The sequence below is a fragment of the Corvus kubaryi genome, unplaced genomic scaffold (assembly GCF_017639235.1).
Source record: "Corvus kubaryi isolate FWS band 111438036 unplaced genomic scaffold, C.kubaryi_AGA036_p1.0 37367, whole genome shotgun sequence".
NCBI classification, from domain to species: Eukaryota; Metazoa; Chordata; class Aves; order Passeriformes; family Corvidae; genus Corvus; species Corvus kubaryi.
This window is the reverse complement of record NW_024581119.1, coordinates 2,146,146-2,163,994: the sequence shown is the minus strand read 5'-3', so window position 1 is coordinate 2,163,994 and position 17,849 is coordinate 2,146,146. Positions and strand designations below refer to the sequence as shown.

The 17,849-nt window shown below is 49.9% G+C and overlaps 1 protein-coding gene across 3 annotated transcripts in view; it reads right to left on the bottom strand.

Moving 5' to 3' along the window:
* Nucleotides 1-527: 527 nt before the first annotated feature.
* The window catches only part of POU2F3 (POU class 2 homeobox 3), a 39,252-nt gene continuing 21,930 nt past the window's right edge, over nucleotides 528-17,849 (bottom strand). For 2 of the 3 annotated variants that reach the window (XM_042034193.1, XM_042034194.1), the window contains 10 exons: nucleotides 11,430-11,534; nucleotides 10,342-10,444; nucleotides 7,444-7,526; nucleotides 7,136-7,318; nucleotides 6,441-6,582; nucleotides 5,310-5,446; nucleotides 3,929-4,090; nucleotides 2,822-2,888; nucleotides 2,233-2,365; nucleotides 528-855 (listed from right to left, as the gene is read on the bottom strand). In XM_042034193.1, coding sequence (XP_041890127.1) covers nucleotides 816-855; nucleotides 2,233-2,365; nucleotides 2,822-2,888; nucleotides 3,929-4,090; nucleotides 5,310-5,446; nucleotides 6,441-6,582; nucleotides 7,136-7,318; nucleotides 7,444-7,526; nucleotides 10,342-10,444; nucleotides 11,430-11,534 — 1,155 coding nt within the window. In that variant the 3' untranslated portion in view covers nucleotides 528-815. The other variant, XM_042034195.1, reaches the window with a different exon arrangement.

Genomic DNA, 17,849 nt, shown 5'->3' with positions numbered 1-17,849 from the left:
GAGCAAGAATTACTGGGTAAAATGTGCAGGCAAAGGTTATGAAGACAATCAGTGCTCACTCATCCTCATCCCACCAAATCAGCACAAATCTCATTTGTGTTCATGGAATCAGAATTTCCCCCAAGGTTTAGAGCAATAACAAGACCTGGACACAAGTTTTGCAAAAGACAGGTTTTTTTGGTTGGTTGGTTGGTTGGTATTTTTTTAAAGGAAAAAATAAGAAGGCTCTAAAATACTTAATTAAAAAAAAAAAAAAAAAGGAAGGGGGAAAAAAAACAAAAAGCACCTTTAGAAAGGGAGCAGGAGGCGCAAAGCAAGTGGATCGGGAGCCTGGGGAAAACCAAGGCTCCCACCCAGCCACGGGGCTGCGGTGAAATGAACTCAAACCTCGGCTCAGTTTGGGGGCTGTGCGTGACAGGAAGAGCAGGAAGGACCCTCCTTCCTTTTGGGAAGCTCTGGAACGGGACGGGGACAGAGAGAGAGGAGAGTCCTGACACGGGAATCCCGCCCGGGAGGATGCGGAGCTGCAAGCAGAGGAGCCATGCGAGGACAGCAAAGCAGGGGCTCGCCCTGGAGCCGGGCACAGGGGGACAGTGGCACTGTGGGGGCTGAGGGGAAGGGGGACAATATCACTGTGGGGCTGGGGGGGCCTCGGGGAAGGGCTGGGCTGCAGTTTGAGTCCCTGCACAGCCCCGCTGCTGGGGGGCCCTGGCGCGAGGCTGCGCTGGCAGCGGTGGAAGGCACTGGAAGGCCCCGAGCATCGTTGGTCCACGGCCCGGTGGCAGAGCTGCTCTCGCCCTGGCGGAGGAGGCGTCTCAGTGGAGGTAGGTGGGTTGGTTCCATCGGTACCAGGATCTGTTTGCAACACGGAAAAACAGCGGTTTCACCTCGGAGGAAAAGTCAGCCCCAATTCCTTCGCAGCCCTACTGGGGCTCAGCCCATGCTGCAGGTTGATCGCAGGCAGTGAGCGCTGGGCACTGCGAGTGGATAAATCACATCCTTCTGCTCCTTTCACAGCCCCTGTGCAGTGTGCTGGCTCCCAGGGACACTGATCACCCACATCTGGGCCTCTCATGGATATTCCCATTCATGTTCCAGTGTAGAAGCACCATTCCCATATCCAGGGCATGGGAAGAAATCAGAATTTGTATTGCATCATAGCAACCCCCCCTTGTTTCTAAACAAGATCTTCCTCATTTCAGCTGCTACCTGGCCTTTTTCTTTTTAAATCACAGGACATTTTGTTAGAAAAAAAGTTCTGTTTCATTTAATGTTTCCACTAAAACCAGAGACGATAAAAGTGTTTCAGTTCGAGGTAAATGAGGAGTGGGGGAAGCCAGAAAGCAGAAATAGTTTCTCTCTTTTTTTTGTGTCAGAACGTTTTGAAAAAAAACTTATTTTAGTATTAAAACAAAAAAAGAAATATTTTTCAAGAAATGATCTTTTCCACTCCCTGCTTCTATAACAAAACCTCACTCCAAGCAACAAATTCTGTGTTGCAGGGACAGCATAGAGGGAGGGGGATTCATGGCACAGGGTGACCCAAGAGCTGTGGGTAAACCCCTCTGCTCTGGTGCCTCCCTAACTCAGCATCCTCGAGGTGATGCAGCAGAAATCACAAGTGCAGAGAGCCCCCAGGGAAACAGCCAGCAGGGCTCTGAGCCCTCGTGTCTGGTTTAATGCTTTTGCAGCTGCTAAAGGCAGGGTGGAGGGGAAAAAGTAATCCTTGTTGTGCCACTGTGGAGGAGTTGCTCACAGCAGAGCTCTCTGGGTGGCACTGCAGGAGAGAAAACTGGCTGTGGGTGGGTTACCCAAGCAGGAACAGCAGAATAAACCTGCCTCTGCTTCCTTCACACAGGAGTCCGGTGAGGACAGTGTTTCTAATCACTTTGGGGTTGGTTTTTTCAATTTTTTTTTTTAACCCAACACAGTTTTTCAGGCAAAACTTGATTGACTATTCATTTTCAAGCAGAAAAACAGCCACATCTCAAGAACCATGGAATATCCTGAGCTGGAAGGGAGCCACCAGGATCATCAAATCCAACTGCTGTCCCTGCACAGGACACCCCAGCAATCCCACCCTGTCCCTGAGACGTTACACTTGAAGCTTCACACAAGAACACCCCACATTGCTGGGATCTCTAAAAGCTTTCCTGTTCTTCCTGAAGATCCCACTGCTTTCCCCACAACCCCTGGGTTGGTTTTGTGAGCTGTGGGGCCCCCCTGCCTTACCCTGAAGAGTTGAAGCCAGAGGAGTTCATGGCAGCTTTGGAGTTGCTCTGGGCTGTGCCGGGGCTGCTGGCATGGAGGGCACTGCCAGGGGACGAGGGCCTGCTGGAGTTCCCTGGGGAGCACGAGGATGTCACTGTGTGGCAGAGAGCAGAGTGAGCCTGGGGTCTCCTCTTCCTGCCCAAACATTCCCACCCCATCCCTGTGCCCATCCCGTGGCTCCTCTGATTCACTGCCCCTGCCGTGGGGAAGGTGGGGGACCCCAGGAATGTTCCCTGTTCCTATATCTGGGAATCTCACGTCTCCACGGAGATCCGACACTGACCCACCCTTTGTTTGGCTCCCAGTTATGCCCGGCTCCCAAACCTAAACACCCCAGCCCAGGGTTATCCTGGAAATGCTCTTTTGCCCAGTGTTTTCCATGTTTTTATGCCACCCAACAGAAAGACTCGGCTGTTCTTATCCCAGCTGTGTGGGGGCTCTTTCCCTGGCCAAAGCCAGGGGTCTGATGAAGATTATCCTGACCCAGAAATGGAGGAGTCAGGGATAACCAGGCAGAGGAAGGAGGGAAGGGAGGTTTCCCAAGGCTCACCAGTCCCAGGCATGGTGCTGTGCACTGGATTGACGGAGAGGGGCCCCAAGGACCCTGAGGTAGAGACCTAGGCAGGAACAGAGGCAGGCAGTGAGCACTGGGCACTGCGAGTGGATAAATCACATCCTTCTGCTCCTTTCACAGCCCCTGTGCAGTGTGCTGGCTCCCAGGGACACTGATCACCCACATCTGGGCCTCTCATGGATATTTCCATTCATGTTCCATTTCCATATCCAGGGCCATGGAAAGAAATCAGAATTTGTATTGCACGTGCCTGACACTCTCCACATCCATCTAAACTTATGGATCAGCAATGGAAAAGCCTGAAATGATCAAATTTTCTGGAAGCCCCAAGATCCACTCGGACATCTCAGAGCAGGTGTTCTCAGCCTGGAATTTCCCAGCTGCCTCTGGTTTAGGGCACAAATAATCCCAATCTCCTTTAGGGCAGTTTAATTCTCAGGTGACAATTAGCAGTTTGGGAGCTGCAATCCAAATTAGCCTGGGGCATTGATTTCTGAAGGCAGCGAGGGCACAGCAGTCACAGGGGGATTCCTCACCCAGGCTCCTGCTGTGGCAACCCAAGCGTTTGTTTTGGTGCCCAAACAGGTTGGGCAACCAGCAACCAAACTTCCCGTGATGTTTTGCTGCCTTCTGATGGGTAATTCCAAAAGCCAGGAGATTTCAAGATAAAATCCTGCTGGCGAACACAGACCCTGCCTCCCACTCCTGTGCTGCAGCACTGAGGAGGTTCCTGTCACTTTTAAATGGCAAAGGCACCGGGCAACTCGTAAATGAACCAGCAGAAATGCAGCTAAATTGATAAGAGTGTGTGTAATCCTCATCCTCCATTAACTTTGGAGAGATTTTCTTTATCAATCTCTGGGGGAAAAGCTTTGGGATAGCATCCTGATTTGAATAAATTATCCTACAATTAAGCTAATCAATTCCTCCTAGGAAATTTGTATTTTCTTTCTACTGTGTTCAATAGCTAGAATTATCACTTAATTAACTGTTATAATTGAGTTGATTGTTTTCAATCGATAGAATAATAATGAATGTTCTGGATGAGATTCCATTCAGGTGGCTGAATCCCAAGTGCCTCACCAGTCTGGAGTTGTAGATGGGTGATTTGATGGGGGATGGCATCGGGCAGCTGATCCGCTTTTCCTTCTGGCGCCGGTTGCAGAACCAGACCCGAACCACCTCCTTTTCCATGGAGAGCTGCTCTGCTATCAAGGAGATCTCCTCTGAGCTGGGCTTGGGGTTCTGCTGAGAGAGGCAGGAGGTTAAAAAAGCCCCAAAGAGCACAAGGAGATCTCTGAGCTGGGCTTGGGGTTCTGCTGAGAGAGGCACGAGGTTAAAAAAAGCCCCAAAGAGCACAAGGAGATCTCTGAGCTGGGCTTGGGGTTCTGCTGAGAGAGGCAGGAGGTTAAAAAAGCCCCAAAGAGCTTCAGTGGCTGCTGGGAGGACAAGGGTGGGGTTGGCTGCGAGCTGGGGAGGGGACAAAAGCTCCATCTGAGGCCGAGGGTAAATATTTGGGTGAGAGATTATGTTCTGTGAACCAGAAAGTGCCTCTGGTTCCACATCAGCTCTCCCGGAGTTGGGGCGGGGCTGAGTCACAGCTTCTGACCCTGTCATTGCACAAATCACCGCCCTCTTTGAGCTGAACAGCCCCAAAATCAGTGCTGGGGTCACCCAAACCTGGTGGCCTTGGCACTGTCCAAGCCACTGCCTCTCTCTGCCCCCAGCCCTCATTTAGAAAGGGAAATAACAGAACCCACCCCGCCTCCCGAGTCTTTTATTTTCATTCCTTTTAGCTCTGTGGGGTTTGCTCGGAGCTGAAGCTCAAAAATATCAAAGATATCTGGCACAGAGGTGCCAAGATAATGTTCCCATTACAGAGAATGGCTTCTACCAGCTAAAAAGGAGCTGCCAAAATGAGCTGATGATGGCTGGGCGAGTTTTGATAGGAGGGAGAAACCAAGAGAAAACAAGCTCAGAAACAGCTTTGATTTGAGAAATTTCCAAAGCTCAGTTTAGCCCTGCTGATTAAAGCTCTGCTTGGGTTCTGTAGTGAATTTTCTTGAAATTCTTGGAGCTTAAAAAGTAGAAGGGCTCCACTTCTGAATGGGCTCAGCAAAAATACTTGGAGCAACAAGTTCTGGGGTCTCACAAGAGCTGCTTAATGGGTCATCAGAGCTCCTGTGACACATCTGCAACTCAAAAAGAGCTGGGTGCAGAGATCAGCTTTGGCCCAAATGCGGTGCTAAAATTGTAATTCCCTTAAAACAACATTCAACAAGGAAATAACTGGGAATCTCATTGGGTTTAACTCTTTACCTGTTGCCCCTTCAAGCATTTTCTAACCTGCTATCAAATTAAAACCCCAAAACAACCTCTTTTCTGGAGGGGATTCAGTGCTCCAGCCTTGCAAATGCCAAGCTCGGGGAGAGTTCCCAACAGATGAAAAGATTTTCCCCCTCACATCTTGAAATCTCTTCTCCAGCGTGGAGCGGATGTTGGTCTCGATGCTGGTCCTCTTCTTCCTTTTCCGTCCAAACATCTCGTTCACGGAGGGGTAGGAATTGGGGGTGCTCATGGAAGAATCCAAAGGAGCAGATTCTGGGGGAAGAGGGAGGGAAAAAGAGATTTGCAAGAAGATAATGAGTTATTTTCATTCCCAGTTACTTTTTGTGAAACAAAGGCGCCTCCTAAAATAGATAAATTGTTCCCACATTGTGGCTCCTCCCTCTGATGATGATTAAAATTGCTCCAAATCCATCGACGAGCTTGTCCAAATCAGGGAAGGAATAGGAGTGCTGATATTTTAACCCACACACCATCTTTCCTTTGTGAGCCTGATTTCCAGCCTGCTCTGGTAGGGCCCAGGGGTGTTCCAAGGAGTTCATTGCACCCAGATGAAGATGTTGACCAAACCCTTTGGCTCGGGGTGGCCAAGATGTGATAAATGGCTCAGACATCCTGAAGGGCTGGGCGAAGCACGAGGCTGGTGTGAGGTCAGCACAGGACACCACCCCAAATCCTGCTGCCCCTGGGAATTCCCCTCTCAGTGATATCTTCCTTTTCCAGTTACCCCTCCTGGGCTGATGCCTGAGTGTAGATACAAAAATGCTGCTAGCAAGGATTTTCTTGCTATTTTCTAAGTGCATGAGAGACTTTTCTCTCTCACAGAAGAGGCAGCAGAGTTCTGTGAACAACCAAGCCACCTGCAACCTTGAAAAGTCTTGTTTATGGTACAGTAGAAAAATATTTTGACAATGGATGTTTTAGGATTTTAGCCAATCACCCCAAGGGGTGGCTGGGTCTTTGTCCAATCAGACTACGAAGAAAAAAGTCTACAAAAGAGTTTGTAAAATAATTAAATAAATCAATCTTGCTGCACAATTCCTGCCTGCTGGATCTTCTCTCCTCCTCCTCCCTACGGCTGTGGGACACGGTGATGTACCCTAGGGCCCAGGCCTGTGGTAATACCTGAGCACATCAGCAGCTCCTTCCCTCCTTTTGCAGCTCACACAGGGAGGGGCTGAACGGATTTGAGGCTCCTGGATGGATCCTCTCCTGCTGGTGGTGGCACTTCTGCCTTGATGTCACCTACCTGCGTCACTGAGCCACTTCTCCAGCAGCGGCTTGAGCTTGCACATGTTCTTGAAGCTCAGGTTGAGAGCCTCGAAGCGGGAGATCGTGGTCTGGCTGAAGTCATTGCCGTAGAGCTTCCCCATGGCCAGGCCAACGTCACCCTGCCAGGGGACACCCAAATCCCAGCCTGAGCACAGGGAAAGCCCTCACAGCTGCCACAGCCCCGCCCACAAGCACTGAATGAACCGGGCTGGGCAAGCCTTTGAGGTCATCGAGTCCAACCTACGACCTAACACCCCCTCATCAACTAAACCACGGCACCGAGTGCCACGTCCAGGCTTCTTTTAAACACATATAGGGCACGGGGACTCCACCACCTCCCTGGGCAGGTCATTCCAGTGCCTAATCACTCTTCCAGTGAAGAATTTTTTCCTGATGTCCAGCCTCAATTTCCCCCCAGGCTGCTTCCAGGATAGCTTCAGCCTTGTTCCCATGACCTGCCTGCCAGGGAGAGGGGATTTTTTCCCCACAGCAATCTGCCCCACACCCCTTAATATTGGAGAAGGTGCAGGTATTGAGGTGATGAGGTGTTAGGAACGGTTTTTCTCTTTGTGTATTTGGAAAGGGATGCCGCAAAATAACCCAAATTTACCTAATCCAGCCTTTCTGGAGGAAAGGCTCTGCCCCAAACTCCTCCCATCCCCTCCCTCTCACCTGTGTGAACCCCAGCTTGATCCTCCTTTGTTTGAAAGTCTTGGCGAACTTCTCCAGCTCCTCCAGGTCGCTGGGCTCCTCAGAAGCCCCTGCTGGGGTCAGGTGCTTTGCCACTTGCAAGTGCTGGGGGACGTCCAGGTGGGGTTCGACCGAGGAGCCGGGGAGGCCAGAGCGCCCCACAGCCTGCCCAGACACCCCAAAAGAGATGCTCAGAGTCACGAAAATAGAAAACCACCCCGTTTTCTGTGCCACTTGCCCTCCCTAAAGCAGCAGCGGGGAGCTCACCACGCTCTCAGGTGTGTTGTTACCTGGGAGGCCAGGCTGGGTCCGGGCTGGGAGAGGAGGAGGCTGCCCTGCTGCTGAGGGAACGAGAGGAGGTTTGGCTGCAAAGCTGAGGAGAAAAAAGAGAGACACGGCTGCTCAGTGAACATCCCCAGGAAAGCTCGGAGTGGGAAGCTCCCTAAGTTATTTCTTGCCCAAAATACAAGAATTTCAGCCATTAGGGAAGTGTCGGGCTCTGAGCTGGATTATGACGAAGAAAAGGTTCTTCCCGTGGCTTTTTAGCCTGCAAGGGATTATTACAATAATGATAGAAGTGAAATATCTCATTTGCTGATCCCTGAGTGTCACTCATCGTGCTCAGGCATTTTAGAGACCTCTAACCTTGATTTTAGGTGCCAAGCAGCAGAGAATTTCCTACATCCTCCATGGGGATCCCTCCCAGTGCTTAATCATTGTAGCTCTTAGAAAAATGGACATCTTATTTCCAATATAAGCTCTTCTGACTCCGACTTTCAGCCACTTGATCTTGTTAAAAAACCCCTGATCCTCCAGTTAATCTCGTGAGCCCTCCCACTCTGCTCTCTGTTCTACATTTCATTTTCAAGTGTCATTTTGAAGCCATCTGACCCTTCCCTTCCTACCCTACTGTATTTCAAACAAATTGAATTTCTTTCAGAACGTAGGAGCTGACACGAAATGATGAAAGGGAAAAAGAAGGGAAATCCATAAACCCAACAAAAACTGGGATTTATGGAGACTGTGTAATTGTTTAGTTGACAAACTGCCAAGTGCAAGCCTGTATCTCTTAGAGGGAATGTCCTACAGGATCAGGTTGTGTAGTTCCCTAGAAATTTAGTTGGTATCAAGTCCATTGTGAGTGAAACCTAAAGAATTTAGTGAGGATTTATAACCTTGCCCAGAGCAGTCAATATATTTAATTGATTATAACTGCCAATTACAGGGAAGTCCATAGAAATTTATGGACTTCTGCTAATAAAAGGGAAAACAGATAATCTCCAGAATCAATCACTCACTCTCTCACTCTTTCTACCTTTTCTTATTTAATTTAGATCTGATGTGCACTATCCCATTTATTTACTTAGGCTGGGGTTGGAATAAGCCTTCCCTAACACTGGAACAACTCAGAATTTCAAATCCAGGCTGGTAATGAGGTGCACATTTTTACCAGTGCAGGTAATTAATCACTGCTGTGGCTTTGCCTTGGGACATGGCAGATGCTCTGTCATTTGGAGTCTTTAAAATCATGATTGAACACCTTTGTGAGAGCTCAGCTCTTGCTCTGAGGGAAATGAAGGGCTGCATTCAGGAATCACCGGTCTGGCAGCTGAGATGAAGATTTCAGCAGCGATATTTCGACTGACAGGATTCCCAAAATCTCTGTGGCTGCTCATTGCCACCTTTACAGAGCTCTCCCACCCCGACTCAGGTGTGCCAGGATTAGGGCTGCGCAGGGAACGAGGGAATCAGAGCTGGGAATTTATCTGAGGGCTTCAAAACACAGCCCCAACTAAAATTCACATTCCTCTTGGAAAGGGGCAGCCCCCAGCCAAGCCCCTTTGGCCACAAAATCCATTTATGGAGCCACGGTCTGAAATCAGGAGACACCCAGGGCATTCCCTGATGGCCCCAGGGGCAATTCTGGAATATTTTCTGCCTTTCTGCAGGAGGAAGAAAACTCCACTTGTACAAAACAACAAATTCCACAGAGCCAACCTGAGCCTTCCCTTTCACTCCCCACTGGCTCTGTGTGCACGTGGCAAAGGATCACTAAAACCTGGCAATCACCCATGCAAATGGAACTGTTCCTGCACAAAAATCCAACTCCTGGCCAGAATATCCAGTCCTGGTCAAGCCTGGAACTGGAAGGGGTGACAACCAAAGACAGCTGCCAAAAAAAGTCAGTGAACAGAGAAATTCTCATCTATAAAAGGCAGCGAGTTCTGCTTTGCAGTAAAAGATGCTTATTATTCATGAGTAAAAGCAGGCAGTGAGGAATAGATTGTCCTGACCGTATTTCAAACAAACTAATTCAAAATTATTTGTAAATATACATCAAGTACCTTTATCCATCACTCAGCAGCATCTGGCAGAGAGCAGAATTTATATATTGTCAGGAAGAAATAAAGTCCCCACTTGCTTTTGGAGTGTGCGAACCAGTGGGTTCAAGCTGCAGAGATTTAAGGTTATAATCCTGAATTCCAGTTCATGTGGAGGCAGCTCTGTGCTGGGATAAATCCAGAACACAAGCAAAGCATGCAAGTCCCCTTGGATCTGCCAGGCTATGGATTAAAGCAGCAGAAAACCTCCATCCTCACCCCTGGGGCGGGAGAAATGCTGTAAAAATACTGGAGGCAAAACCAGAAATACAGGGACTTTCTCAAGCACTGAGCGAGCCCTCAGCGCTTTCCTGGAGCTGATTTCTCCGTGTTTCAGGAGCAGTGAGACCCTTCCTGCCCTATGGAACATCCAAACCTCTCGCTCTCCTCCCACAGCTGCTCCTGGCTAAGTTGGACCTGTTCTGCTGCCAGCGCTGTCCTCCAGCTCCTTGCCTGGATTTACCCTCCCTCCAAGCGATCAGCCCGGCCTCTGATCAGCTTTCTGGAATTAATGAGGAGTGGGAGGGAGCCCGGGCGGGCTGGCCCTGCTCCCCAAGGAGCAGCTCCTTCACTGTTTTGCTGGAAAACCGGGCGCTGTCCCGAATTCCAGGCTGGGATCCGTGCCTGGCTGCCCGGGCTGGCCCCAAGGTGGCACTCGTGGAGCGCACAAGGCGCAGGTGCCAGCAGCATCTCCAGCCTGGGATGCTTCTGGGATCATCCCTGGTGTGGGAACAGGCAGCATCACGCTAGGAAAACCCGACATCCACGAGAAATTAGGTTTTCCCTGAATATTTATCCATTTCTTACCTTGTTGTCCTGCCTGAGACTGGGACAGAAGGAACTGGGGGACTGACTGCATGTGCCCAGGGAGCAACACCAGCTGCTGCAGGGTGTGGAGGGAGCTCATGTCCTACAGAAAACAGCAAAGGGAACAATAAAACTCAAGGATTTCTGCTCCTCACAAATCCACACTGCATGTGGGTAGTCTGGGGGGCTGGAGAGCTGCAGATCCAAAAGTTTCAGGGGTAGGAGAAGAATTCTGTGCATACAGAGACATCCCCGTGGAGAACTGTCTGCTTTGCCCTGGAAAAGGTAGCTCTTGATGAAGACATTTTTGAGGCAATCAAACTCTGGTTGTTGGAACAGTGAAACGTCTTGCATTTCAATTTCTTCCAGACAAAGTATTTCCAGAGTGAACTGCCTAAAATCACCCAGCAAATTGCAGCAGGCTCTCCCAGCTCACCACTGCTGCTTCCCACAGGACTGTTCTGAAGACTGGGGGAAATTGAAGAATCCCTAAATTGCATAGTGGATCTGAATACCCCAGGAAAAAACGAGGGAAGGGCTTACTGAGCATCTGTGTGCCCCCCTGGCATCCAACTCCCACTAGAATTTAACAAGAGTTAAGTGCTAAACTCCATTTTTTTTACCTTAGGGAAAAACCAATTCCCTCAAGGAATGAATTTCTTCCCTGGTGTAAATCAATTTGAGGCAACAACAGGCTCAGATTAGCAGTTAATCTGGTCTAGAATCCTATCTCCAACAATGGCATTAACCAGACATTCCTGAAGGAGGAAGAGCAGGGCAAACATTCTCAAACACTTCCCCACGGTGTTGTCTCAGCCTCCAGTTATTTCCAGTCCGAGGGATTTCCTGACCAGGAGTGGTTTCCCTGCTTAGCAAACCCTCAGAGGAAATCCAGCACGTGTCCAGTCTACCCCTGAATCCACGAGGAAAAGCCGAGGAGGAAGATGAGGATTCACTTTTCCAATTCAGTGTTCCTCACCCCCTCAGGCTCCTTTTGCCCCTGGCCAAAGGAATTCGGGGAGGGGGTGAGGAGCAGCCTCTTTTCCTGATGAGCAGATCCCGGCTCCCTGGGCAGCCAGGTCACTCACCCCTGCGATTTGGCTCCCTGGCATCATGGATGATCCCTGCACGAGGTGACCCGACCGAGGGGGGATGGCAGATTGCAGGGAGTCGCTGAGGTCCTCGGTTTTAATCTGCAAAAGAGCAAAGGAATTGTAGGATTAGAGAGCAGAGAGGAGGGATGAGCAGGAGGAGTGGAGCTGGGATCCAAGGGGATGCAAGATGCTCCTCTCAGGGAATTTTCATGGTTTCCATTGCTGAAAATCATGGTCATCCACACTCCTGCTCTCCACTGGATCCCAGGGACAGCTCTCCTGCCCTGCCAAGCCCAGGGCAGGCTGGCACTTTGCTCAATTGAAACACTTCAGGAAAAAACCAATTGCAAGCAGCTTTTCAAGGTTTAAAGCCTTTTGTGGAGTTTTAATGAAGACGCAGAGCAGTTCCCCTTTCCAGATCACCACTCAGGCCCCGATGGCAGGGCTGGCCATGGAAAACCTCTCATTTTTCCCTGCAGGAAAGAGAGAATGGTCCAAGGGGATGGGAAAGGAAAGGTCCTGGAGTAAAAGACCTCAAAAAGGCAGAGCAATCTCCCAGACTTGAAAATGCAGCACTCCAGGCACCAAATGCTTTTGTGCCATTACTACCAAAAAGCAATAAGAAATTGTGAGCAAAATCTCCCTCCTCAGTTACAAGCTGTGGAAAAAGAACTGGAAAACTTCCCAGGTGTCCAGTGGTCTTTTGGAGCTACTTTAATGTTCAAGCAAAGTTCTTGTCCACCAGAAAATAATGATTTTTAAATCCACATTCGTAGAGAAAAACGCACCCCAGGAGCAGAACCAAATCCTTGTTTCTGGTTTATTCCACAGTCTCCATGTCCATTTCTAACACTGCTGCTACATTGTTAAAAATTAATTTATTTTAAAAAAATGAATAATAATCTGTTCCAATTATCGTGGTAGCTGAAATCTTTTGGTAGTGCTGACTAGGACAGGAGGAAGGGGAGGATTTTGGAAGTTTTTAGGTTAATTCCTGAAAGCTGGGTGAGGAGTGCCCATGCACGGGGACAGGTAAATCATACAGAACTCTCCTCCAAGAAAAGACTGAACCAAATATTTCCTCAGCATGAGAACACCCTGAACAAGGATTATTCCTTATCGCAGCAAGAAGAGCTTCTAATTCCCAAAACCTGGAAAAACCAGGAGGACTCTACAAAGGACAGGGCTTGAAACCCCTGAAGATTCACCCTGACTCCTGGACTGACCATCCCCAGGTCCCATCAGACCCCACAAAACCCCCCACCCCCTTCCAAACCCCACATCCCCCAAAGAAGAGGAGGGTCTTTGTCCCAGTGATGGGGCCTTGAGTCCTGCAACCTCCTGCCAGCAGAGGGGGACAAGAAATCCGCTCTAAAAACAACATCTCAAGTGGATATTTTGAGGCTGAAGGAGCTTTTCTGCCCACTTGAGCAACGCAAAGAAATACGCGGAACAATTCCAGTTGGAAGAGACCTCTACAATCATCGAGTCTGAGCTCTGAAGGATCTCCACGAGAGGAGAAAAGGGGGAAATGGGATCACAAGAGGCTCAACAGCTCCAGAGCAGGGAGCTGCAACATTCCCCTGTGCATTTTGGAAGGTGCTGCACGGAGGGAAGGTGATTACAACACCCCCTCTCATTACAGCTCGAGCTCTGGACACCGCCGAAACTCGTTTTGCAATAATCCCAGCTCCTTGCAACAAGAGGTAGACATGCTATAAATTCCAGCTCTTTCCTACCTTTCAGGTTGGCATGATCATCCCTCTTAGGCTGGCAGGGCAAAAAAAAAAAAAAATAAAAAAAAAAAATAAAAAAAAAAAATCAGGTGGAAAGATCTTCTTGATCGCTATCGACAGCGGTAAGTCACTAGATGCCAGGCAAAAAGGGTCAGGAGGACACCCCGTTACCCCTGAGCCATCCAGTCCTTGCAGGCACGTGGATTTAGGGACGTTCTTTGCATTAAAAAGAATCCGTCGGCGCCAAAAAAGAAAAAGACTCAATTATTAAAAAAGAAAAGAAAAAAAAGAAATGAACGTTTGTCTGCTTCATCCAAGGCGGAGCAGTCCCAAAAAATATCGAGTTTTCCACGTCTCAGAGAGCCGGGCTCTGGGTGCTGCCTGAGCCGTGATCCCGATGGGAGTGGGGTGTTGAAGAGGCACGAGCCATTTCCAAACTGAAATCAATTTTTGCAGCTGCCAAGCGGGACGAGCTGGCGGCGCTCCAGGGAGAAAGGGGTGTGTAGCCGCATCCCGGCATGGCTCGATGTGAGAACGGGAGGTGGGTTTGGCAGAGGACCGGTTCCCGATTTAAAAACAACAACATCTCCCACTGCTCCTTCCCCCGGCCCTGGAATTCTCTGGCTCCCTCCTGCGCAGTGGGCGGGAACCTGGGGTTGCTCTTGACAAATCCTTCTCCCTCCGCACCTATTTCCATTGGGTTTAGGCTCAAATTTACCTCGCCCTCCTCTTCCTCTCCCCGACAGGCCTGCAGCTGACTAATTGTTCATTAGCAGGAGTTCGGGCTCTATCCAAAACTTTGGGGATGGTTTATGCAAATCCTGCTCCTTCATTTTTTTTCCCTGGCTAAACCGGCAATATTGCCAAGTGTACATTAAAAAACCAAACCCGAAAAACCCCAAAAAACCACACACATTGTGGGCGAGGCCACTCAATATCATGAGACTCCCTTAAAATAATGTAAATTTCGGATTAATAAAACGAGGGGAGGAGTTGCCTCCTCCTTTCCCAGTGCATCTGCCTCAGATTTGCAGAAAATCCCTGCAAATATGGGAAGACTTTTCCTTGAGGAACCAAACCAGAAAAAAAAAGATTGAAATGATGAAATCCTCACAGAATCAGTTCATGTGAGGATTTGATGGGAGCTCTGCTGAAACACTGCAAGTGAGCAACAGTGATTTGGGTAAAAATTACAGGAGCAGGTCCCACTGGGATTGCTCAGGATCTTGGTTTGATAGGATCATCATGGATGGGGAAAAGGGAACGAGAAGTCACGGAGAGACTTTGTTCCCATTGAATTTTGCTTGGAAAAATAGCATTATTTATAGAAAGCAACCTGGTCTGGTGGAAGCTTCATTGCCCATGGCAAGGGGTTGGAACGGGATGATCCTTCAGCAACCTTCCAACCCAAACCATTCCACGGAAAAACGAGCAGGGAAGAGAGCAGAAGCTGCAAATCCCCACGGCTGAGGTGAGGTGTGGGGGCTCTTGGCTGTGAATCTCCAGCACCTTCCTCCCCTGGGGCCCGAGGGGGGGCCCGGGGCAGGGCTGGGAGCAGGTAACGGCAGCTGGAGGCCCGGGAGCTCCTCTGGGCCAGGGCAGCAATCACACTTGCAAATCTCAAGTGGATGTTTGGATGTTTTCACAGCCTTGAAACAGGGTCAGCCCCCGAGCAAGCCGAGTGAAAAACACAGGAAGGGGTGACTGGGTGGAAAAGAGAGAGTCCCTTCCGCAGTTGGCTTGAACATCTGCAAGGATGGATGGGTTCTTACCTATCTCTGGCCTAAACACGACAACAAAAAGCAAAACAAACGAAGAAACTCACTGAGGGTGATGGAAAATGATCAAAGCTCCGGAGCCTGCTTGCGTAACTGATTTGTGGAAGGTGTTTCATAAACATTTCATAAGAAGGAGAATTATGAAGAAAACATCTCCCAACCTGCCTGCAATTACTGCACAAACTCTTCCTTACCAGTAGGAAGAAGGGGAGAGGAAAAAAAAAAAAAAAAAAAAAGGGAAAACTGTTTTGTAACTGATCTGTGAACTTCTGGCAAACGCTCGGCTCGTGAAAACATCCTGCAGACATCTTGCAGAGCCGTGGAAAGGCGGGAAGCTGGGAAGGTTCACCTGAGCAGCTCTGCTTGCTGCTGTTCCCTTCAGATGGACCAGCGTTAGGCTCCATGCACTGATGGTTGGATCCCACTGGCTGGGCTGGAGCCCTCCGTGGGTCATCCCAGTTTAGGGATAATCTCAATGTTTTCCCCATCTAGCAGACCCCAAAGCAGCCCCAAAATCCTCCTTGGCGTGAGCTCCTGGTGCGACACACGCAGGGCTCCATCATCCTCCTCGTTCAGCCACCAATTCAGAGCCTCCAATCCTCTCCCCAAATCCAGGTCTGGATCTCTCCTGTCCAAGCCCTGCCAATCCTTGCAGCCCTGCCAGCCCTCTCCAGCACCAGTTTTCAGGCAGGAACCGTGTTAGTGGGAGATGGAAGACAGCCCTATTTGTTGGGAAGCTCCTCTTTAGACAGTGACCTCTTTGAAACACGTTTATCTGCCTCCACATCTGGCTTATCTCACGGTCAGAGCCGAGTTTAAGAGTTTGACTCACTCCCAGCCCTCCAGAGCAGAGGGAAGAGGAGGATCAGGTGCACACAGAGGGTCTGGAGCACCTGGCCCTCACTGAAAAGGAACGGCACAACTCTGAGTCACCCCAAAACGCTCTCCAGCACAGCAGGGCTGCCTCAAGCTGCCCCAAATACCTTTGCCTCAAGCCCAGGGAGGAAGCTTTAAGATGGAAATGGGTATTAAGCCGGATCCAAGGCTCTTGCAGCTCCCTGAGCCTTCCCACCTTCCGATGGCGTAAGCGCTCCGCCGTGAATTACCCGCGCACGTGGGCCCCATAAAATAAAAAAACACTAATAATAAATTATGGCAATAATAATAATAATAATAATGGGGTTGCAATTACTATTTCCACATGTACCGTCCTGCACGTACAGCAGGGCTTAGCAGACACCTGGAAAGAAGGCAGAAAACCTTAATGCCAATGCCACGATATTCACCCCGTAACATTTATATCCCACCGAAGGCTGGGAATTTTTGGAAGCTGTCAGCGTGACAGGAAGGAATTCAGCGTGAGATTAAGTCCCTAACAGGCTGTGTCCTAAAACTCAGCCGTGGAAAATTCAAATGCAATCCCTAATCTCAGCACACCTGCATCACCCTACACGAGGCCTTTGAGGTTATTAATTGAGGTCTGATCCGATAGGGTTTATCCTCAGCTTCGGCTTGGGGTGTTAATGGTTGTGCTGGAGTCAAAGTAGAGGTGGGAAGTCAAAACTTTAGGAGCAACCAAGCTGCATGCCTGACAGGAGAAAACAAACAGAACCACACGTAGCTTTTGTGGGCTCTCTGATACAGCTTTTCCCCGGAATTTTTTTGCTTCCAAACAAACAGGAAAGAGAGAGAAGTCCCCCCTCGCTGTGCTGAACCTCAAATGATCCCCTGTGGCACAGCAGGCTTCCAAAGCAGGGGCTGGGCAAGGGAGAGGAGAACCAAACCAGAGGTGGGGAGAGCACCTGCCCTGCCTGGCCACGCTCACAGCGACACCTGCTCAGGTGGGAGCGTCCTGGCCAGGGCTGCTCCCACAGCCTGGGGGGCAGAGAGGCTGGTGAGTGCTCTCAGGGGGCACAGAGCTGCTGAAAAGATACTGGAAAGGCAACTTACAGCACCTTCCCGCATGCTGGTGGCACTGAGGCACGCGGTGCCTTCCCTGCCAAGGCCTGTGGGCATCCCAAACTGGGAGCATTTCAACAACAGCCAGGGGAAGATGCCATTTTCTTGGTCAGAGTGGCCAGAACCTCCAATCAAAGCATGGAAAATGCTTTTACCCCCATCAAGGCTGGGATTTCTCCTCTGTCTCCCTCTCAGGGCTCTCCCTGTCCCTTCCTCAGCCCCTGCCCCAACCTTCCCATGGGTTGCAGCTCTGCTTCCTGCACCTCTTTCCCTCTCTCTCTCTCCATTTCACTTGCCCAACTCCCAAACTTCTCCAGAACTCCACCTCTGCCTACACCTCCGTGCTTATCTGCTCTGCTCTCACCCTGGGCTGCATCCCTGCCCCTTTCCTTATCACCCTGATTTCACACACACCACTCCATGGCTTCTCCCCTGCCCTCCTGCAAGCTCACACAGGTCCCCTGGAGCCCAAGCATGTTCCTGTTCCACTCCAAAGTTGCCTTATTGGGATTTTCTGGGCCTGCATGAAAAACGTCCCTTTTTTTTTGTTTGTTTTCCATGAATCCCTTGCCCATGGGGAGGAATCTCTGTTTGTTCAGGACTCTCTGTGCCTTCTGGCAGTGACAAATCCAAACATCTGGCACTGCATGGATATCCCTGGATTAGTCATCCGTGGGGAAAGTGTCCACACAGCCCAGGTAGCCCTTGAGAGGTAACTTCCCACCACATCCCACGTTTAGGAGGAATTAACTCGGAATCAGACGGCTCCCGTGGCTGGGGCTGGCTCCATCCCAGCTCCACGGGCCTCTCCCGTTGGTCCCTGGCACTTTTGGCAGCGGCTGCCACGCCCCAGGGAACTGGGACAGGACAAGAGCAGCTGGAGGGATTGCATTAAACACAGCGAGCAGCGTGATTAAAGAGAAAGGGAGAGTGCAGCAGAT